This window comes from Ctenocephalides felis, unplaced genomic scaffold, assembly GCF_003426905.1.
Source record: "Ctenocephalides felis isolate EL2017-DRISC unplaced genomic scaffold, ASM342690v1 CF-g0.4_SCAFFOLD_01492, whole genome shotgun sequence".
Lineage (NCBI taxonomy): Eukaryota > Metazoa > Arthropoda > Insecta > Siphonaptera > Pulicidae > Ctenocephalides > Ctenocephalides felis.
Genome location: NW_020537646.1, coordinates 4,580,929 through 4,605,491, shown reverse-complemented (window position 1 = coordinate 4,605,491; position 24,563 = coordinate 4,580,929). Strand labels below are relative to the sequence as shown.

The 24,563-nt window shown below is 28.1% G+C and overlaps 3 protein-coding genes across 4 annotated transcripts; all 3 read right to left on the bottom strand.

Moving 5' to 3' along the window:
* Positions 1–866: 866 nt before the first annotated feature.
* Positions 867–4,782, bottom strand: LOC113370212 (elongation factor 1-alpha-like). 2 transcript variants are annotated; one of them, XM_026610890.1, is made up of 8 exons: positions 4,474–4,503; positions 3,669–3,860; positions 3,112–3,481; positions 2,722–2,813; positions 2,417–2,644; positions 2,056–2,341; positions 1,596–1,762; positions 867–1,378 (listed from the first exon to the last, which is right to left on the bottom strand). In XM_026610890.1, the coding sequence occupies exons 2-8, from the start codon at positions 3,840–3,842 to the stop codon at positions 1,307–1,309; spliced, it is 1,389 nt and encodes a 462-aa protein (XP_026466675.1). In that variant the 5' UTR covers positions 3,843–3,860; positions 4,474–4,503; the 3' UTR covers positions 867–1,306. The 2 variants fall into 2 exon arrangements, with proteins under 2 accessions (XP_026466675.1, XP_026466673.1); XM_026610888.1 differs by lacking the exon at positions 4,474–4,503 and adding an exon at positions 4,571–4,782 and having other exon boundaries at positions 868–1,378.
* Positions 4,783–5,445: 663 nt separating this feature from the next.
* On the bottom strand, positions 5,446–11,516 carry LOC113370286 (GRIP and coiled-coil domain-containing protein 2-like). The gene is given in 17 exon segments (XM_026610959.1): positions 5,446–5,632; positions 5,698–5,806; positions 6,052–6,214; positions 6,297–6,923; positions 6,999–7,126; positions 7,193–8,349; positions 8,421–8,540; positions 8,639–8,823; positions 8,897–9,007; positions 9,122–9,342; positions 9,455–9,764; positions 9,925–10,027; positions 10,284–10,527; positions 10,762–10,940; positions 10,943–11,054; positions 11,309–11,422; positions 11,490–11,516. Coding segments are annotated over 17 exon segments (3,978 nt in total). The 3' UTR covers positions 5,446–5,564.
* A 6,191-nt stretch (positions 11,517–17,707) lies between these two features.
* LOC113370583 (endocuticle structural glycoprotein ABD-5-like) lies at positions 17,708–18,336 on the bottom strand. Its single transcript, XM_026611271.1, has 2 exons — positions 18,232–18,336; positions 17,708–18,013 (listed from the first exon to the last, which is right to left on the bottom strand). The coding sequence occupies exons 1-2, from the start codon at positions 18,238–18,240 to the stop codon at positions 17,708–17,710; spliced, it is 315 nt and encodes a 104-aa protein (XP_026467056.1). The 5' UTR covers positions 18,241–18,336.
* Between the last annotated feature and the right edge of the window lie 6,227 nt (positions 18,337–24,563).

Here is a 24,563-nt window from a genome sequence, read left to right as displayed (position 1 = left end):
ATTTGCATGAACCTAAAAATAATTGATTTTAATTATATAAATATAGCAATATTAAGTTTGTATATTATTGAAAATTTACTAACCTTTTTTGCAAAAATAAATGTGCCGTCCGGAATTTATTAAAACTCATATTACTCGACTGATATTTCACATCGTCACGAAAAAATGAAAAAAACAGTATGCAAACAAAATTCATGCATTAATCTCAACTAGCATATAAAATTAGAGTTTATAAAATTAGTTCCGAAACCTGGTAATAAAATTCATAACGCCTAAAAATTTTAAAATTCAAATATCGATTTTGAGACTATTAACGGATATTTAATGGGATGAGTATATATATTTTTTCACAAATATTATATAGAATTTAAATTATATTAAAATAAAATCACTATCACATTCGAAGCTGCTTTATTCATAGACGATTAAACAGTCTCCATACATTGAATGGGATTCTTATTATATTTCGATAGGAAAAACATTACAGTATGCAATTAGAAATGTGGGATTCGTGTTCACTACAAGTACATTCAATAGTTAGCATATGTATTAAGAATTTAACATAATAATTTAAACATCAATAAAAACAATATAAATAAATAAATAATTTTTGTATATCAATAACAAATTTCTTAAATAACTAATCACATTTATAACCAGTCCATTGTTCCTTATATTTATTTTTCAATATATCACTCGTTTCCAATTATAAAACTTTGACTAGACCTGATAAAATATTTTATACATAAAAATACTTTTTTTATATCACCAATAGTTAAACTTTAAAATAATTTCATAATCACAAGTGCTATGATATTAAATTAGAAGCATTTAATTTATATAAACATATTAATAGTAAATTTATTATGAAACTTGGTAAAGTTAATAAATACACATTAATAAAATTCTTTTCCAATATATGCTTTTTTCTTCGAAATGCCTTTCGATGAATATACATTCTTAAGCTTTCTTTACAATTCGTATCCGTTCCATTACTATCCTCTGACACAAAATTAATTTCATTACACATACAACAAAAAATTAAAAAAGATTTTAAAGCATTCACACATGAATAGAAACAGTTGACAAATATCATATGGGGTATTACAATCATATTAAAAAGTGTTTTGTGACAAATAATACTGCTATGAGCTGTCCAAACATTGGAGAATACCAAAGATACTATTTCTAATTGCTCTTGAATCAATAAAATCAATATTTCGAAATTCTGATGAAGATATAACATTATATTAGTGGGTTTGGTAAGAAGCTTCGTGATGATGGCTTTTACAAGGAGTCTCTCTAGTTATTTCTTCTTTTGGGCTTTCTCTGCGGCCTTTGTGACTTTACCCGTAGTGGACTCTTTGAAGTTCACACTCTGAATTTAATAATACACAGATTTTTTTTATAAACGCTTCACGAATTAGAAAACTAAGATAAGGAAGCAATGTGACTTTAAATAAAATCATTAAAAAATGTCTGATGAATTAAATTTTCTATTGAAAGTTTGTCTATAAGCTCATAAAGATTAATTAAAGTAAAGTGTCCAATAAATAAGTATATCAATTAGTATAGATAATCAATGACTAATATACCTTGATTACGCCAACAGCAACTGTCTGACGCATGTCTCTTACAGCAAATCTTCCCAAAGGAGGATATTCCGAGAATGATTCAACACACATGGGTTTAGATGGAATCAAATTAACAATAGCGGCATCACCAGATTTAATGGCTTTTGGATTTTCTTCAGTGGTTTTTCCTTATTAATTGATAAAAATAAAACTAAATAATATAGCACATCATTGAATTAAATCATACTCTTAGTATTGATCTTTTACTGTCGATTGATAATCTGGTAATAGATCAATATAAAAAGTATAGTAAAATTTCTATATCTAAAAGATTCTTTTAAATTCATATTGTTTTTAATTTTAATATGAAATAAATTAAAACTTATATTCACAAAATAAAAACAATTTTCATCTTTAATGATATGATATAATTATTAGCTCCTAATCATGCAGAAGATTTGATTATTTTGATAGTACTCACCTGTACGTCTATCACATTTTTCTTTGATTTCAGCAAATTTACAAGCAATGTGAGCGGTGTGACAATCAAGCACAGGAGTGTATCCGTTAGAAATTTGTCCAGGATGATTTAAAACAATCACCTGAGCAATGAAATCTGCTGCTCCTTTTGGAGGATTATTTTTGGAATCTCCAGCTACATAACCACGACGAAGTTCTTTGACAGAAACGTTTTTCACATTGAATCCCACATTATCTCCTGGGACTGCTTCTTGCAATGCCTCATGATGCATCTCGACAGACTTCACCTAAATAAAATATTAATTTAGCAATGCAGCTATTTTAATATAAATAATAAAATCTACAATAAATAATAAAATTACCTCAGTAGTTATGTTTGCTGGGGCAAACACAACCACCATTCCTGGTTTCAAAACACCAGTTTCTACTCTTCCAACTGGCACAGTACCAATTCCACCAATTTTGTAAACATCTTGCAGTGGCAGACGAAGAGGCTTTTCAGTCGGACGTGAAGGTGGCATTATAGCATCCAAAGCTTCAATCAAACAACGACCTTCAGCTTTGCCTTCTTTACGTTCCACTGTCCAACCCTGATATCATAAAAATTTGATATAAATAATATGAATGAATAAATATAATATATAGATTTATGTGCTATAATATTTACCTTGAACCATGGCATTTTTTCAGAAACTTCCAACATGTTATCTCCATTCCAACCCGAAATGGGAACAAAAGCAACAGATGCTGGGTTATAGCCTGTAAGTAATATACGCTCCATGTTAAAACATTGAATGATTACAAATTTATATAAAAGGTTGACTTTCCCAGCAATGTAGATAAAGCAAATAAAGTTTATTTGTACAGTATATAAATTAATCACCATATCATAGAGAATTCTGATAACAAGTTCAGTAACGTATTATCACTTTCAGAAATAATATAGTATTATTAAGTACTCATATAATAACTATAAAAGTGAGTTAAAACTTAATTGCTCAAAGTCCAAAAAATGTTCAGTAAAATTTTACAGCTTTTAATAAAATAATTTTCTCACCAATTTTTTTTATGTAAGAAGAAACTTCCTTCTTGATTTCCTCAAATCTAGATTCACTGTAAGGTGGCTCTGTCGAATCCATCTTGTTCACGCCCACTATCAACTGTTTTACACCAAGTGTAAAAGCAAGCAAAGCATGCTCACGAGTCTGACCATTTTTGGAAATGCCAGCCTCAAATTCACCTGTACCTGCAGCTACTATAAGCACAGCGCAATCAGCTTGAGAAGTACCAGTAATCATGTTCTTGATAAAATCTCTGTGCCCAGGAGCATCAATAATTGTGACGTAGTACTTAGCTGTCTCAAACTTCCAAAGTGCAATGTCGATTGTAATACCTCTTTCACGTTCAGCTTTCAGCTTATCCAACACCTAATAAAAATTTTGAATAAAAAAATTAATAATATGATTTACTTCTGCTCTAGATATTAGATAGTTAAAACCATTAGAAACCATCGATGAAATTATTTGTTTTCAAAATATACAATCGAACAGATATAAATTTCTAATTCAATATACATTCTACAAATCATAATTTACATTAAAATAATGATATTACCCAAGCATATTTGAATGAGCCCTTGCCCATTTCTTGGGCTTCCTTTTCAAATTTTTCTATTGTTCGTTTATCGATGCCTCCACATTTGTAAATCAGGTGCCCCGTTGTTGTAGACTTACCAGAATCGACATGGCCGATTACGACGATGTTGATGTGTGTCTTTTCTTTACCCATTTTTATCTTTCACAAACACTGTAAAAAAATATCATTAGTAGAATTCATCGATTGATAATAATTTTATCTGAGAGCCTTGTATAGCGTATATATTCATATTATAAGAATACTTGTAATGGAACCTATATGTAAAAAAATGTTAATTATTAAATTTAGCAATGATTTCATAAATAATTCTTAGAGTATTCAATATAAAATTAAGTTCAGAAACATTTTTATTTTAAGTGTTATATATTATTTAAAATCTCCTTTGGGTTCTTTTTATGTTGTATAAGGAATTTATATAATTCGATTATGCAATATAATATACATATCCATTTCAAATAAAAATTGATTTATTTATAGCGCCGCCGCCGCTGTGATATACCTACAAAGGCATTTTAATCCATTGTCGAACAATTTGACATAAATAAGATTACATTTTAATGAAATATAAGTCGCGACAGATTATAATTCTATCACAATATAAAGAATTACATTTAATAAATGCTCCATTAGAATCATATGCGGCTTATAAGTATCAAATTTACATGCGGCGTGCACCGCAAGGCTGAACCGCATATAAAAACGAATTAGACATTAATTTACAGGAATTAGCACAAATAGAACTATATAATTCAAGTACCCATACCAAGAGAATAGTTTTTGTGATAATTCCACACGTTTTATAAGTGTAATGTAATAATTACAAAATACTTTATGCAATGAAATAATATGGATGCACTTACCAGATAAGAGACGTAAAAGGACAATTGTTGGTCCTGCGCAGTAGCGAATTATTGGCCCACCCGGGAATTGACGATCAATAAAATAATATAATATTCGTTATTTTCAATTAAAACACTATTTATAACGATTGTTATGGAATTATTACACAAACTCTATATTTAAATGTGCCGACAGAATTAGCTAATTATATGCAATGAGTAAACTGCATTCTCATTGGTGGGGAAGATGCATCAAATGGAATTCGCGACGCATATAGAGTCAGGAAGTATATCAGGGTCATTTGTTTTTTTTATGTTGGCGAAGCCGAACAAACTAAAAATTTGAATAGTGTGAAAAACGACGAAAACCGAAGAGAAACGAAAAGTCAAAATATATAATACAAATTATACATAATCAACAGAATTAATAAATATCGGAAAATAAATTACAAAAATTTTAATATTTTGTTTATACAATTATTTGGATTCAAATTTTCAAAATCTACAGTCAAAAATTTTGAATGTAAGTTAATATTATTATACTGATTATATATATATACTGATTATACAAGTTTTGACAAAATTTGAACCCAAACAATTGTATTCATAACGCAAAATTTTGTTGATTATATATATAGTAGTATAATTATTATTCCATTACGTCTTTCTATAAAAATAAAAATAAAAAATATTAACTGTAATTTTGTTGACTATAAATAATGAAGAGTGCATTTTCTTAATCTAAAGTGACAAATAGTGTTATGCTATTAATTGATTTTCGTTCTCATACAGGAGCAGTTGCATGGTAAGTTTTTAATTTGATTTTCGCTTTTCATTTAACTTATAATTGCAGTTTATTATACTCTAATCATCAAAACGCAATTTTTAATGTTCTGTTGTGAAATCAATTATAAAATTCATATATTTATATTATAAATTTACAACCGCATAAAATATATACATATACACATATAAATAACTAACTATATAAATAATAACAACTAAACTTTGCACTTTAATGATTATTTGACCACCGTGGTAAATAATTACCCCAACCACGTCCCCCAGCTGATGAGTCAACTCCTAAAATTTTCAAATATATTTAGGAATACTTTGTATTAAATAAGTTAAATATAATTAATACTTACCTTTAGCAATATCTTGTAACTTTTGAGTCTCCTCAGGACTTAATTTTAAAAGCATATTTAGAACAGGTACTAAATGTGACTTCTCATCGCCAGTATTCAAAGTTACAAACTAGAATTAAACAAATCATTAAAATCCCATATCTACTTTTAAATTATATAATACAATACCTTGAATATGACATTTTTCAAATACTCAGAGTTTTGTGTATGCTTTTCACGTTCTTCTGATCTTTGAAGCATATTTTAGAACAGGTACTAAATGTGACTTCTCATCGCCAGTATTCAAAGTTACAAACTAAAATTAAACAAATCATTAAAATCCCATATCTACTTTTAAATTATATAATACAATACCTTGAATATGACATTTTTCAAATACTCAGAGTTTTGTGTATGCTTTTCACGTTCTTCTGATCTTTGAATTTTTCTAAGCTCCTCTTTAAGTACTTCGTTGAGCTGGGTTAATTTAGCCAAATCTTGTTCATTTTCAGATAATAAACTAGTCAAGTGTTTTACTCTATCGATACAAACATAAAATTACATTAATACAATGTGAATAATATAAATTATACCTATAGTTAAAAGAGAACATAATTTACCTTAATTGTTCCATACTTAAATTTTTCCTAATATTAAGTAATTCAGTAGTAGGTGAAACTGAATCTCCACAGCTTTCATTTGTATTAAAATCAGTTATTGAAGAATTCAATAATTCGTCAAGCGGTATTATATCTCTACTTGATCTCGTATTTGTAATTGATCTTTTTCTTTGTGTTATGAATGTAGGAGAAATAGAATTTGTGCTTTCAGAACCTTCTCCATCTCCTCTTTCCATCATCGAAATATTAACTTCATTTTCTTCTTGAACAGTTGCAAATAAATGTTCATGTTGTTTAAGCTCATTGATATGTTTATCTTTTGTTGACTTTTTTAATCCTTTCAATTGTTCAAATTGCTTTCTAAAATCTTCCAATTGCTTTTTATTTTGTTCTTGTAATTCTGATATCTGTTGCTTGTAGCACTTAATAAGCGTTTCATTTTGTATCTTCTGGGCTTTTATTGCTTCTTGATGCTCAATGTTTAAGGTTTGATTTGCTTCTAATAGCAAATCATGTCGGACACGTACTTCATCCACAACTGCTACAAGTTTATTATAATGCTCAACTGTTTTGTCTTTTTCTTCCTTTACTTGCATGTGCTCCTTATTTAGATTATCATATTTTTTACTGCAAATATATAATAAATATAAATTTAATATTTTATTATTGATTAAACATCTTCTATCATATTTCATAATTCACCTCATCTGTTCTAAATCATTTGTCAAAGTTTTATTATTCATTGTTAATAATTTAATTTCTTCTATAAGTTCATCTTCTTTGCTAACATCTTTAAATTGATTTTGCTTCAAAATTGATTGGGCTCTGACCTGATAAAATTTAAAAAAAAAAAAAACAATTACATTTGTTACATACATGTAAATGTATAAATTTACCTTATAACTTGAAAACTCTGTCTTAACATCCATTAATTCATCTTTGCATTTACTAAGATTTTCGGTGAGGTTACTAATAGTATTTTCCATATCATAAGTTTGCCTTAGAAGGCTATCTTTTTCACTTTTACAATTAGTGATAATATTTTCTTTCTCTGCTACGACATTAGTAAATTCAACACCTAGTTCTTCAATCTTTGATGTAAGTTTTTCAATCTCATGTTTAAGCTGTAACATCTCATTTGATTGCAAAGAATTTTTATGTTCCGATTCATTCAAAGAGGTTTGAGTAGAATTTAATCTGTCTTTTATTTCTTTGCTATGCTGAACTTCAGACTCTAAATTTGCTTCTAGTAATTTTATTTGCTCTTTCAAAGAACTGATAGTGTCTGAATTTGAAGAAATTGCAGATTCAAGTTCCTTAATTCTTCCATTACGTAATTCAAGTTTTTTTGAGATTTCATTTAGTGTCTTTTCATAATTATCAATTTCTAAAATTAAGACACTGTTCTTTTTGATTTCTTTTTTGCTTTCTGCAAGTTCATCTTTTATAGACTTAACATTATTAATCTGTTCATTTAACTGCAGTTCTTTTGATTTTACAATTTCTTCTAATTTTTTAATCTCTTTTTCAAAACCTTTACTTTTTTCAATTTCTTCTTGTAGATTTTTCTTTAAATTTAAAATAAGATTTTGTTGTTCTTTATTCGAACCTTCTACTGATCGTCTGTCCTTAGTACTAGATTCAGTTGTAGACTTTGATTTATTGCCATTCTCCTCTTTTGAATCGAGTTCAGATTTAATCTTTGTGATTTCATCTTTCAAAGAATTTATAATTTTATCTGATGCTTTATTTTTCTTTTTTTCTTCTTCAATTTCATCTTGTAATCTATCACACTCTTGTTGTAAAATCTGCATATTCTTTGCATTTGATGATACTTTCCCTGTAGATTCATTTTTCTCCAAAAGTAAAGCTTTATTTTCTGCCTCTAGGGCTGCCAATTGAGAACACTTTTCTGTGACTATTTTTTTATATTTACATGCTAGCGTTTTCATTTTTGTATAGCGCTCTTCAAGTGATGATTCAACATCTTTTAATCGGGATGCTTCTTCTGCTCTAGATATTGTAGAAGTTGACATCACATCACTTTGAGCATCTGTTAATGATTAAAACAATAAATTAGAAACAAAATTAATATTATATAAATAAAATACTCATTTAAACTACCGGCATTATTTAATTTATCCTTCAACTTTCCAACTTCGTTTTGAAGTGACTCTATTAATGAATCTTTTTCAATTATGATATTTTTAATTTGATCAGATTGTTGAATTTGATCTTTAATTCCTGTTCATTTCTCTGAACTTGAGTATAACTATCGTTTAATTGTGAATCTTTATCATTTAACTGAATAATAAATTTTTAATTCATTTTCTAAAGAAATATTTTCTTTTCTAATTCACCACAATATTCTTGTTGATTAGATATTGTTTCACCTCTTTGTTTTAAGACTTCATTTATTTCCCTCATTTCATTTAGCAATTCTTTATTTTCAATAGATTTATTACATAGTTGTTGACGTAAATTATTAAGATCAGTTTCCATATCCTCTAAGGCAGAGCATTTATACCTTTAAAAAAATGTAATTAAATAATAAAGTATGAGAAAATATACTTTTGAGTGAAAAGAGTTTAAAAATTTACCTGGATTCCTTAAGTTCTTTGATTAACTTCTCATTATCTGATTTCAGGGAATTGTATTGTGTTTTCTGTAAATTGTTTCCAACAATCTCCTCTTCAAGAGTTTGTATATTGCTTTCCAAGTTGATTTATCTTCTAGTATTTTTTAATTTCTTCAGACATCTGACTATTATCACTTGATAAAATTGATAATTTTTTCAATAAATCATTGTTTGAGTTAATGAGAACCTTTTCTCCTTTTCATAACTCTCGAGTTTATTTTTCAGAAACTCAATTTGCTCGGCATTAACAGTTTTCAGTTCTTCACTTAGCTTGAGATTTTCATTTCCTAATGTCTCTAAACTTTCAATATATTCAGGTGTAATATTCCGTCGCTCAGATTCAATGCATGATAATTTATCTTGCAGTGCTTTTATTTCTTTTTCATATTCTAGTAATTTATCACAAAGCTGTGAGGATATAGTAGTATTTTGATTTGCCAATCAGAAATTGTACTGCAATAATCTTTCATGGTCTGTAAAAGTTCATTCTTGTCTGTTTTTAATGTTTTAAATTGCTTGCAAATTCAGTTAATTTTTGATGGTACATTTTAAGTTTAGATATTAACTTTTCTCTGCCTTTCACCAATTCATTATAATTCTGATTTAATTGTTCATAATTCAATTTTACAGTTTTAATTTCTTCTTCAGATACAGTTACTTGCGTTTTGGCATTGCTAAGATTACTTTCCAAGTTGTTAATAATTTCATCTTTTTCTTGGATTTGTTCATCGTCAAACTGTTTTGACTGTATATTTAACTTATTAATTTGTTCTTCAAGAAGATTTTTGCTACTTAGACTTTCACCTAATTGGAATTTCAAGTCATCAATATTTTTTAAGAGTAATTATTATCATCTTGTAATTTTGCATTTTTAGCAAGCGCTGCTTGTAAACTCTGTTTCAATTCAGATGCTTCTGTTTCAAAGCATTCCATTTTATTATTATTATCTTTTATAGTTGTATTTAGCTCATTTATTTGTAACTTTAGTACATTAACATTCTTTTTTCTTTATCAGCGATTTGCTGAGCTTTCTTTTCCTTAGAATCAGCTTCATCCTTTTCTGCATTTAATTTACCAATTTGAAAATCCAATTCTATTTTCAAATTTTGTATTAATTTGTTTGTTTTCTTCAAATCCATGCTCATATTTTTCAATTTATCTTTTAAAACTTTATTTTCAGTGTGTTTTGTTTATCAGACTGTTCTAGTTGAGTGAGTTTAGTATTTAATTCACTATTTTCATAAATGTACTTATTTATTTCATCTACTAGAGCTTTATTTTCTTCTTGTTTTTCTCTCTAATAATTTTTCTAGATTTTGCAAATCAATATGATTTCATGTTTTTATGGCCTGCATCATTTTGATGAGGATCCTGGGTTTCTTCAAATAATTCTTCATGCAATTTATTTTTACTGGAACCAATATTATCTCTGGATATATTTCTTAAGCTATCCATCGTTTTCTCCGTTTTTAGTTCAACTTCACTAGTTATGGCATTAATTTCTTCACTCAATTTTAATTTTTCTGTTTTGAGAGCCTCATTCTCTTTTATCAAAGAATCCAGCTTAAGTTCTAACTCACTTTGTGATATTTTCTAAATCACTTTGTGAATTATCATTATTAAGCCTATTTTCTAATACTTCCAATTCTTGTAAAAGTTTATCATTATCATCGGTTAATCTTGAAATTTGCCTCTTTAGAGATAAATTTTCTGTGTCAAACTGTAACAACTTTTCTTCAATTGAAATATTTTTTTTAGTAAGCGAGTCATTGTACTTTCTGGATATATTTCTTAGCTATCCATCGTTTTCTCCGTTTTTAGTTCAACTTCACTAGTTATGGCATTAATTTCTTCACTCAATTTTAATTTTTCTGTTTTGAGAGCCTCATTCTCTTTTATCAAAGAGTCCAGCTTAAGTTCTAACTCACTTTGTGATATTTCTAAATCACTTTGTGAATTATCATTATTAAGCCTATTTTCTAATACTTCCAATTCTTGTAAAAGTTATCATTATCATCGGTTAATCTTGAAATTTGCCTCTTTAGAGATAAATTTTCTGTGTCAAACTGTAACAACTTTTCTTCAATTGAAATATTTTTTTTAGTAAGCGAGTCATTGTACTTTCTAAAGTCTTCACTGCTTTTTCAGTTCGTCTATATTTGTTATGATTTTAATTTATGCTCAGTTAGGGATTCAATCATTTCTTGCATTGTCTTGAGACATTCTTTATCGGACTTTCTTTGTTGTTCAAAATTAATGATGTCATCTTTGAGAGTTTTATTCTCTTCGAGACAAGCTAATTTAGAGTATACATGAACTCAATATTATTTATACCTGCGGATTAATAAAATTTATTAAATTTAATTGTACATACCGTCCCTGGCTTGTTGGCCTTCTGAGCAATTACCAACAAATTTTTACATTTTTTTATTAGCTCAGCTTGAGTTAAATTATCAAATGGGCTCTTTTTTGAGGTATTTTCTGATTCCTAGAATTGAAAATAATAATACATAACCATTATCGACTCAAACAGATTATGGTGCTATTTATCTTACATTGCCACAAGATTGTGAATTGTCCATGGTTGAATTTAATATTATTATTAAATCTAGTAAATGCTATAACAATTTGGCCATATCCTTAAAAAGGGAATAAATATTTACAATTTATAACGTAATTTTAGAAAAAGCAAACGTAGGCATTTGGCGTTTGACACAAGGACACAACCCAAAACAAAATTTGACAGTCGTGATATGACAGTAGAGAGTAGAGTTGCCCGAACTAACACGAAGCGCCTGATTAAAAATATTGCGCAAACCAACGACCGGCAAATTTAAATTAATAACTTAGACTAGGTGCATGTGGCATTTTGCCTTGAGGCAAGTTGCACAAACTTGTCTTTGAAATAATCGAACTTAATCAATAAGAATTGAGATTTAGCTATTTTGATAAAATTTTCAATTTTTAATTTCGGAAATGAAGTCTTCGGTGTTCATAAAAGCCCATCTAAAAATTCTGGGCTTCGAGAAATATTTATAATGGAACCATTTTAAATGTAATGCTCAATTAATTATTATTATAGTATGTTATATTATTATCACTACACAAATTTTTATTTTTTCACCATTATTTACAAAGATCTAATCCGCACGATTTCCAATTGATTTTAGTTTAGAATTTTAACAAAAATGTTGAGATTGTTTGCACTTATCTGCAAATTATATAAAACAATTATCTGCAATTATATAAAATCTTGTCCCAAAACTATTCAACGCGAATCCTTATCCAGTTCCATTAAATGCTTTTTATTTTTTTTTAAATCTTTGAGGCCGTTTTTTGACAAAACGCCGATGAATGTTTAAACTTTGGTTCTTATATACATATACTTCTTCCAATATTGGTCTCAAACAATTCAGAATGACTTGAGAGGCCCAGAAACACAAACTAACAAGCCCGGATTTTTTGGCAAAAACATATACTTCTTCAGAAGATAACAATAGAAAATAACATATAAGTTTTATATAATTTAAAATAAATATATAACATATATAACGGAAATTAATTTTATTTTTAATGTGAAGGTATATATTTTCACTATATATTGAATATTTAATATACTTAATACTTGATTTTTAGAACTTTTATATTTAAAATTAATGGTCAAACCGAAAACGACAATTTTTACAAGATAATAGGGTAAAGTAATGAAATCTAGAGAAGGAGCTCAATAAATTGCTTGAGGTATAAAAAGTAGATCACTTATTCGTCTATCAAAAACTTATAAATACAATTTTATAAAAATTATTGTCTCATTAGCATATTATGCTAATGAAACAATATTTTCATAAAATTGGATTTGGTAAAATTGGAGTTAAACAATTGTTTAACTCATCATCAAAAAAGATAAGAAGCACGTGTAATTATTATGAATTGTTCATCAATTATAAATGTTCTTTAACGCAAGCTTCTCTTATGAGATTTGAACTGTTTTCTTAATTTCAATTTTTACCATCGCAGCTCCCAAATATACCTAACATTTTTATATTGCTAAAAGAAACAAAAAATACCAGAGGGTGTTAGTCAGTTTTATATTAAATCTTATTCTTATTCTTATCTTATTCTGTGTTTCATCCATAGACCAGCAATCATATTTTAAGTAAACATAAACCCAGTCTTGGAACCACTAGAGACTAGATTTTTAAAGGTCCTAATTACTACAAAATTATATATGGTCCTGCGGAACAAGAGTGTTAGTGCTCAAAACAATTCAAACTCAAACTAGTTCAGATATAGTTATTAGAGTGCCAGTGCTAAGTGCATTTATTAACATAAAATCAACCATTGCACACATATAATTTGCAACAGTCTAACAATTTCTGTCCATCTCTGTCACCGTGTTATATGTGATTTTCTATTGATCTTAGCACCCAAATTCATTCATAATCATAAGTCTCGAGTCATCGTCGTCGTCGTTCATCTTGGTTGCGCCACGAATCTCACCTACATATTATGCTCATTTTCACTTTTTTTCGTCATTACGCAATTTCACATGACATTATGATGCTCTCTCACATACGGTCGAAACGATCATTCGGTTTTGAACCCACTTAGGCGGTTTGCATCCTTTAATTATCTAGAATTATATTCATAAACAGGTTTCGATGAATTTATAAAACAAGGAAAAGAATCTGAAAATTCCGCAGATGAAAAGATGTTCTCCGAGTGTATGGAAATATCATTAAAATTGAATTGAGGTCACAAGGTCAATTCGATGATCAGCGTTTTACTTTTTGTGAATGATGATTTGCTGCGATGTATGTTATGATGGTCAAGAATATGTTTGGCAATTTCAATTTAGTAATGACTAATATCTTTTCAAACCTACCTAATAATCAAAATAAATTATAATTCAATATACTAGCATAGGATAACAAGCTCAGTTAATAGTTGGCAGATCATCGAATGATAAAAAAATCAATTTCAAATTCAAATTGATGCGGTCTATTTTTGTGATTTTCAATTTTCAATCTATGAGCTATTACGAGTATTTTTTCTCAACAACGTCGCTTTTTTAAAAAGCAACCCAACGGTCACCTTATGAATTTGTCTGTTTATTAGACTATTCGCAGGCCTATCAAATATCAAACATTTTAATAAGCTTGCTTACTATTTATTATTTTCTCCATCCTTTACTTTGCCCAGTAAATCTATACTTTTTGACTTAAGTTCCAAGAGTTAAAATACTATCTTGAACATTAATTTAAAAAATAAACGTTCTAAAGTGTAAATATTAAAATTATGGCGACTTTATACAATGCAAATATGTACCTTCATATTACTGTTCATTCAATCACCAGAGTAATTAAATATTAACTAAGAGAACCATCATAATATTTATGACATGAATTTAATTATTATTTTATAGACAACCTATAAAATATTAATAAACAAAGACATCGATATAATGAAATAATACAAATAGTAGTTTAATTATTAGTTAATTGAATTGCAGTTTTAAACATATCATCTATACTTATCAATTGAATTTCAAACACTTGCATATTCTTGGGTAATCTAAATTATTTCATTGCATTTATTCCCGTGTGATTATTATTTTATTTATATACTGGCATATCATTTTTGCACATTTCTGCAATGGGGAATTTAGAATGGAAATATCTTTAGAGAGCAATAGTCATCAGAAAGTATTTCTGAAACATTAGGAAAAGGATTTTACTTGCTCAAAAAAGTTGCTTTAAGTGATTCATAATTAAATGATTTCGTTCAATTAAAATTTAGTTCATATATAATTGAGTTATATGGTGGATTTAAACGTCTTTAATTATAATGAATAATCAAGAGATACGTCGAAAAATCAACACAATAGTAGGTATATTGCATTTTTCTCGTTTTGTGTTAATGACAACTTCAGTAGTTGTCGTAGGAGTTGAAATCAAATTCGCCGACATTGGCTTATATGTTTTTCGAATGTTTACATTCATTTTACGATTGATTAATTAGTACTTTTTTTTTTATAAAACGTGAAATATGGAATCGCTACTTTGTTAATCGCGTGTCTCTTCGAAAATGTCACGGTCGCCTCGTCCACAATCAAACATTGTCCAGCGATCATCTCCAGTTGCCAGAATTGCTTCACTCCAATATTTTTTTTATAATTTGTTTGAATAATATCTTCTTCGAATTACAGTCTTGCAAGAAAAGTATTATGATATGAATCCCTCGACTTACCAGACAGGTATTTGCAATCGCTCAAATCTTCAAATTTGTGGTATTGGGTTTCGAAATATCGAAACACCATATAATGTTTAAGGTCGTTGTTTTAAAAAAACATTATTCAAAGGTTATTAATCCACATGTCAGAAAACGGAGACGTATTATTAACTCATTAATTTTGAGCTTATTAAAAACGTTTTAGTATCGGATCTCGACGGTTCATTGAATTAGAAATCTGTTTCGAATGCAAAGTTATCAAACATCTTATAATTAGATAATTATATAAATGAGTAGCGAAGGAAATAATAAAACGATACATTAATGCTTTATTAATCTCATAACATTCAAATTAAACCATTTTCGTTATTCCAACCAAAACAGCATTGTGGATTCTATAATCAAATTAACTGATCTTCAAGTAAAAATAAATTGATAAAATTAATAAGGACTTACCGTAGCTCAGCAGTAACGATTTTCCAAGATTCCAAGTTCGGCATTCATCTCGGCCAGACTGATATCAAGCAGTAGTGGTATTCCTTGAAAATATATATCTCTTCCCCTCTTGCCACCTCAAATTAAAAATACAACATCACTATTAGACAAATTCTAAGAAGATTTACAAATAATTCTTGCTAAATATCTACTTACTGCTGTATAACCCGGTCCGGCATGCAATAACCTTTTCAATTGCACACGCATGTATGTAATAAGACACATGTCTAAGAAACATTAATAAATTCTTATTATATCACACTAATGCATGTTTTATGATTGTATAGATCGTAAAACGTCTGCCTAATGCAATAATAATATTATTATCGATTAATGTACGCTTAAAAATTCACCGAACCATTGTTGAGATTTGCCACACCTTTGGCAGGAGTAATGTATCCTATTACGACACTACTCCTTTGGAAATTATATAATAATATTTTATGCAATCTATTAAAATAAGTTAGTTTTTTTTATGATTTGGTCAGTCGTAAATTGTACGTTGATCTTCTCAAATTTTAATACTTCGACCAAATTAGTTATTTAATTATTAAAATATAGACAGAACAGTCGATTGATTTTCATACTATAGTACATAAGATCAATCGTATTTTTTTTGCTTCAAACCAGAAGTTTGAAATAATAATAGAAAAACAAAACAACTCAACTTTTATTTTCTCATTTTAATTATTTTTCTATAGGGTCCGCCATATATGTTTTTTAAAATGCTATAAAAAAACTACTGAATATTTTTTAAAATTTCTTTTTTTATTCGAAGGTCAATTTTTCCAGTTAATAATGGACCAACTTTGTTTGAAAACGCTCAAAAAGCTGTCTAACTCTTGAATGGCTGCGAAAAAAATCTAAATGGCTCCAAAAAAAAAAAAATATTAGATGGCGGACCCTTTATTTGGATATTTAAAAATTAAAGTTTATTTGTGAATCTGCTAACTAATAACATGTCTCCTGAGGATAAAATATACATAGTTCCGAAAGGACGTTAATAATTCTTAAGAAGTAACAGTTTGTTTCGTGTTTTTTTTTTGGTTCCAATATGAAATTAAATACTAAAACTGGCAGCTGATAAAGTGGGGGGTCTCAAAAAATTGGCCCCTCAGTCTTGACATGATTTCAGCCCTCCCAGCCATCCGAAATAAAAGAAATAAAATGATTATTAATCTACAATGATGTTTTTTTATAAATTGGCGACTGTTTGAAAAAAAGTTTTTTTTACTGTTTTTTTGAGTTTCTCTAATTTTTTAGAAATAGTAAAAATTTGAATTTCGGGATAATCCTAGTTCGGACTATAGATAGGTCTATAAACAAGACTCTCTGAACATTTCAAGTGAATCGGTCGATTAAAACTCGAGAAATCGTGTCAACAGTACTGAAAAAGTCTGTTATGAGAAAAACGCATTTAAAGTTTTGCGTGAAGCCAAACCAGTATGGAGACCGAGTTAGTAAAATGCTCTCCGAAAATAATTCAAATTATCAAAAACCTTCTCGTACCCATAATCTTAAATAGTTAAACTTTGAAAATATGAAATAAAAAAAAAATCGATTTTTTTGAATTTCTACACTAGAATACCCCCTTAGATTACTTAACACCTATTATTAAATCATCTTAATATTTTCTCTTTAAATATAGATTAGAGAAAAGTTGATAATTCAACTGTATCTCATTCCTCATTCATTTCAAAACGCATTTTATATGACAATTGCCATTTAAAAGTTCAGTTGATCATTAATAAATAATGATTATTGCCAATTCACGTTTATAACGATTAGGAATAAAAATAGGAATCGGCTGTATTCCAAGTTGTATTCCAAGTATCGCTTTTGATGTTGCTTTTCAGTAGAAATAAATAAAACATAACATTGGATTTAAAATATATTATATTATCTTATGGCACTTTAAAATAAATTGTATGTACAACGAAAACTTACTTATAAAAGTAATAAAAATAAAAATTTAACATTTTTGAATCAAATTGGTTTTCCGGAAATTGGTTTAACTAGATTATCAGTGGTTTGGAGGGGGTGTGTCTTAGGCTTGGGGTAAATGGGCACCTTCGGCACGGTAACCGTTCTCGTCGGCGACGAAGTTGACGGTGTATTGTTGACCATCATCTCCTACGAAGGTGTATGATCCACGGACACTGAGGGCTTCATTTTCGGTTCCAACATTCTTAAGTTCAGCTTGTTCCTGACGGCTGGTTCCATCGCTGGTGTCAACAGCGAATTTATATCCGTCAGTTCCAATGTTGTCGAATTCGTAGCGGGTTACTACGGCATCCTTGGGGTGTTGGGGGGCTGAAGCAACGAGGGCCACGAGGGCAGCGAGAACAATGATCTGAAAAAAATCATTCATTCATTATACAAAAATCCTTCTCGAATTTATATCAACACATTGGTAAAAAGATCCTAATTCCATCACATTAAATCTAAAGCACTTTTAAAATAAATTGCACTATCCACTTCTAATAAGCAATCCAAAAAAGTTTCTTATTAACACTTTCCACTGCTAATATTTGAATAATTGTGTTTATTATATATTTCAATAGAGCTCACCATTTTCATTTTGGAAATGTTTGGGTTATTCCGTGAACCTGGGATGAGTTCTAAAGGTAAACTGTGATGAAGATATTGTGAAGATGCGGTTTATATACTGATATTCGACAGTGACGTCCTCGAGTGACTGGTAGTCGTCTTCAGATGCTGGGTCGCTTGATATGATGACATTTTCTCATGCGTTTTGTTAAGCGAATTTCACTTCTATACCGAAGTCGTATATTTTCAATATATAACGTATTAAATAATATTTTTAATTGTTTATTTTATAATATGATATAACACCATATACATCACTAAATTATTTCTAATCACTATTATGTGTAGAGAACTTTAAATAATCTATTTGATGAAAGCCATCGGTTTTTATTTATAAAACTTCAATGTAACTCAATTTTTAAAAAATTAATTGTAATTGAAAAGAAAGAAAAGCAAATAACTGATCTAGTTTTACAAGAGCCATTACAAAAACACATTATTATCATTACGAGAATAATTAACAATAAATTGCAATAAATAAATGCAATATATATCATTTATTCAGATTTTATTATATGTCCACATTTTTTCACTATTAATATTTTTTTAATATTTTTATAATATCAATTTGATCCATATTTTTGGTGACGCTAGGAATGATATAAAATCGACCATTTTAAATTTTTTGCAACGGTGTATACAATAAATGAGATATGAAAATATACAAATAATTGAATTAATTAAGCCCTGAAATTTTTTGATTTTAAAGGAATTATTTTTACTAATCAAGTAATTTGTTTGGCAAATCAAAATTGTAAAATTTAATTTTCATAAGTACTAAAAAATACATCCTTTGTGTAAGTACTTCAACTAATTTACAACAATTTGAACTAATATAATTTTGTATCGAATTAAAATACATTAATTCTAGTTATTGTAAATTAATTGAAACACCCACACGTACAAAAATATTTATCTTGGGTTCATATGAAAATATAAATTTAAAACTTTTATTTGTCAACCAAATTAATTGAGGAGTAAAAAATAAATATTTTGTGTTTTAGAATCAAAAAGTTTGAACACTATTAGAATTCTGAACTCTATACATATTATGAAATGGTGCTAAAAATGTATTTAATTTTTATTTATAATTATAACTATTTTTCGGGGATATGACGAGTCCTTTTCTTCAGCAATTATCAAACACCAGCAAATATATGGTAAAATTTAAATTAAAAAATAAAATAAAAAGATGTACAATTTGTTTGTTCGTTTTATCAGTTACTGAAGATAAATATTCTATTTATCCCCAAAATGTAAAAATATTTATAAACTAGCTGTAAGTGGAATTCTGTCTTAAGGCAATTAGGGCATCGTGCCTTAAGGCAAATTGCTGGAACTTCCCGTACCAAAAATTATTATTTTTTTAAAAAACGATTAAAATTGAAAAATTGAAAAAAATTTACTTCGAAAAAATAAGATTTTTGAGAAACTATAAATTGGACAAAAAATTACTTTTTTTTGAAAAAAAAAATTTTTAAAAAAAAAAAATTTTTTTTTAAAAATTTTTTAATTTTTTTTTTTTTAAGAAAAATGTTTTCTTTATTTTGACATATTTTGGAAGATCTGAACTTGTTTTTCAGAGCAATCGTACTGCTTTAACTGCATAGAGATGAAATATAAAGCGCGTAAGCGCGGCGTCGCTGTCTAACGGGTAAACATTGATACGGAACCCATAGGAAAATAAACAAAATTTATACTTATTGTTAAAATCTCTATAAAATATCTGAAAATTTGATGTACATATGTCTAATGATCATTTTTGACCGCCAAATGGCTTTTTTTTTTACTTTTTTCGTTATATCTCCGAAACCGCTAGACCTGCCTTTATGAAAATTTGATCAATTCTTTATCTTGTCAATACAAGTAAAATGTTTTTTGAATTATTAAAATCGGACTTTCCGTTCTCTTGAAAACTGAGTTACCGATATTGGCACTTTTTGCCCCGTATCTCCGGAACGGCTAGACCTGCCTTCGCCAAAAACTAATCAGCACGTCTCCTTATCAATACGAATCGAATGTTTTTTGAATTATTCAAATCGGTTGATCCGTGTTCCCGAAATCGTCGACGAAAATTTGTATCCGCACATACATACACACACGCACACACACACACACACACACACACACACACACACACACACACACACACACACACACACACACACACACACACACATACATCCATTTTTTCTAAGGTATGCCAAAATATTCAGAAACCTTTGAAACGTAAAAATATATAAAAATTTTCATTTTCGATTTTTTGCGATTACTATAACTTACCCTACGGGAAGTTAATAATCCCAGAAAACATAGACTTTTAGGTTAGAAAAATAGAATCATAACATTATATATATATATATATATATATATATATATATTTATATTCATATTTATGCAAACTTGAATGCCCGAGAACTTATTCACCTGACATGTTGCATATCACCATAGTTCTCGTGAGATAGTATTTAAATTTTGATTACAATTCTTTTGCAACTGCATTAATAATAAATTTATGTGTCTATTCTCGATCAAGAAAATAAAATGTTGTAATCTTATTATGAACTTTTTATTTCGAATTATTTTCCATTGATTTTAACTCTGACATTTGAAGTAATAACTGGTGGCCGATATAGCATTCGATAGATTACAGACTTTTAGTATTTCCTGTAACCAATTTTATAATTAAGTACGTATGTAATCTTTCTATCTGTGCAATGGGAACAATTGCCTTTCTTGTTAAACTTATAAAGAAATTATTAAGAAATAATTGGCTGGTTCGATAATTGTACATTGGGAATGACCGAAGATGTGAACAATGAGTATCGAATTATTTCATATTTCTTTATTTCATTATCGGCAATCGGATATATTTTATGAATTTGTAAATTTTATATTGCTGTAACGATAATCTTTTAAAAATTTGATAATAATTTATCAAATATTACCAACATATAAATTTCTCAGGTAAATAGCAAAAAAGGTAAAATTACCAAACCGATTTTGAAAATTCAAGAACTTTTTGAAAGATATTCCGCTGAGTATCGTAATTTTTTGGTAAAGATAAGCCTTTTACTTCGTAAATAATTGTTAAATCATTTTGACGATTTTAAAGAAAACTTAGCATGCATAGTGATAATGTGCATAGTCTTATCGAGCATCCCAAAAATATCACAGGCCTAGGAAAAGTGGTCAATAGTGGGCATAAAGTAGAAGCTTTCATGTCTACTGATTGTTTAATTTATTTTATTATCCTACGCCACTGTAAAATAAAATGGTTCATCTCAAATCCGCCGCTACTGCCTGTTACTTAATTGTGAGCTTTTGAACATCAAAATTTCTAAGAATAAATTACAGGTGCGTGAATATGTTATTCACATCGTTCTCATATGGATTGGATTTTTGTATAATTTATCGGCGTTGATAAGTTCATTCGAATATTTAAAAATTTATGACTTTTAAAATGTCAGAATACTATTTCACAATATTTAGCCTGATATTGCCCGATGTTAATATTCACGTGAGGTTCTCGAATGTCAACCTTGACTACAAATTACCTTTCAGTTTTTTTGTAGAGCTAATTAAAAAATATTTATAAATCTTCGATAATTTGTATAATATTTATGGAAACGATCCATTAATCAATAAATAGATGTGTCGTTAAACACACGCGGAGAGGAGAGACATAAATTATCTTGTAGTAGACGAGAATTATTTTATTTAGAAGTAAATGTGTAGTAAGAAGCAACAAATGAATTACTAGTAAAATTTGGAAAATCATTTGCACTAGGCAAGTGTAAAATCAAAAATAATGTTAATTTTCAAAACATTCATGAATTTTTATGATTAAAAATCGTGGCGTAGGTCTATAGTATTGTCGAATGTTCATAGATCAGAAACTCCATTAAAATCTTAAGATCTGACCAAAAAAATCTTAAAAAAACTAATCAGAACGACCAACCAACTGATATTCATTTAAATGTTCAAAAAATCATGATTTTTTAATTATCAGTTATCACGAATCCTTATCGAGCTTCATTGGATGGGTTTAAAATTTTTGAAACCTTAAAATAAGAAAATTGCATTTTTCGGCAAAACAAATTTCTCATTTGGGAATTTATAAAATAACATACTTAAAATATCTTTTGGCGAAATTGACGAAATTTTTTAAATTATGTAAAAATTTTAATTCTATTCCTACCCAATTCTGAACTTATTTCTATTTATAATAATAGAAATAATTTATGCATATTATTTATATCATATATTACACAACTGGAATTTTATTCTTTTCTTTATCCATCGAATTCATGGAAAAATATCTGATAAAATTTATCGTAGACTTCTAATTTGCATGCAATTTCTCAATCTAGTAACGAAACCTATAAAATATTGGGTGTTAAAATTATTTGTGACTTCTGGTTAAGAAACCAATGTTATTGAAAGCGAATGATGATAAATTACGGTATGATTTATTGTAGAAGTAATATACTTAGACTTCAATATACAATTTTAATGAACTTTGGTATTTACTTATAGACATATTAAATATCAAAACGCTTAATGCTAGTAAAAAAGGAAAAAATCATAGAAAATTTTGTTGTAAGAAATGATAATTGGACTAATATTATAAGAGGTATTTATTGTTATATGTTAACAATATTTATTTATGACACCCTTCTCGGTTAACACGTTTCTCTATTTTTTTCTAAAATTAGGAAAATTGACATCACTGCCAGTGAAAAAGAGTTTATTTATCTTTAACCAAATGGTCGTTAGGTCGATCGTTTATAAATATATATATATATATATATATATTTAAAAAATATGACTGTTAAGTCTTTTATTTATAATATTTTAAGGTTTTTTTCTATTTTTCAAATAATTTGTCTTTTTAATGCAAAGAAAAGAGTCAAACTATAGGATTCAAAACGTATTGACTATTAAATTGTATGTGTAATTAAATTAAATCTAGGTGGATGCCTCTTTGTTTTGTTATAAAGGCATTGTAAAGCAATTGATTATTCGAATGTTTTTTTTCTGAATCCAAAATCCTAGCTTCACCCATGTACACATTTAATATATTATCCATTTTCATACTATTTTTCAATTGCCTTAAGGCTGTAAAAAATGAATGAATAAGAAATCATTTGTTATGTATATTTTTACATAATATTGAATAATAATTTGATCCTGATAAATATATTATCAGTCGAATATTGAATTGTTTGAGTGCAACAATGTTTTTTTAAAAGAACGGAGGGCGCGGCACGAAAAGGTTGGAAACTACTGCCTTAACCTATAAAGCCTTATTCTTCAAAATGCAAGGAGTAAAAATAAATTATCCTTCTTACACGAGACATCTAAAGAATTACAGCATCGACATCAGAACAAACTATCGCACATTTTCCCTGTATTAAATAAACAACATTTATTTAATAAACCGCGGCATTAACAAAGGATGCTAATAATAATATATTATCGATGATCATTAATTGTCATAGCTTAAGATAGAAAGCATGACATACACTATGTTTTGCGATTTACCAATACATTCTTTGAACCCACGTACAAAATGCATTAGACAAGAGATGTACGAGTTTCGTAATCTCCTCTCATTGTGATGCTACGGGTCATATCACAGCGAAAGCAAAATTGTCCAATGAAATTTATTTTTGCATATTTTGACCTCGAATTTTTTTGCAAAAAAGTCTAACCTCGTTTAATAACACAGTAATTATAACCATTTTTATAAAAAGATAATTAATTTATTGTATTTATTGTTTAATTACTTATTTAACATGTTTGTATTTATGTATATACACTTGTTTCTAAAGTTTTCATACCGCGCCCCCCGTTGTTACAAAAAAAAAAATGTTGCGACCCTGTAATTTTTTTTTACAATTTAATTTCAAAAATACTCAACTGATATAATGATATAAATATCACATTATAAATTAATATGAAATGTTATGTAAAAATATACATAAAAGTAATTAGCTATCCTTACATTTTTTATATCATTCCATCATTTTGGTTAATTTCCGAAAATTGTATTGTTTTTGTTTTTAATCGACATCTAGTAAATTTGAAGATAAGATTGTTAAATCACATATGATAACTAAATGACAATAGTAGAAATAGTCAGTGTTACTTCAAATACAAAATACATTTGAGTTTTTAACTTCCCGTAGGGTAAGTTATTGTAATGGGCCGAAAATCGGAATTGAAAATTTTTACATTTCTCGACGTTTTGAAGGTTTCTGAACGTTTTGGCATACTTCAGAAAAAAT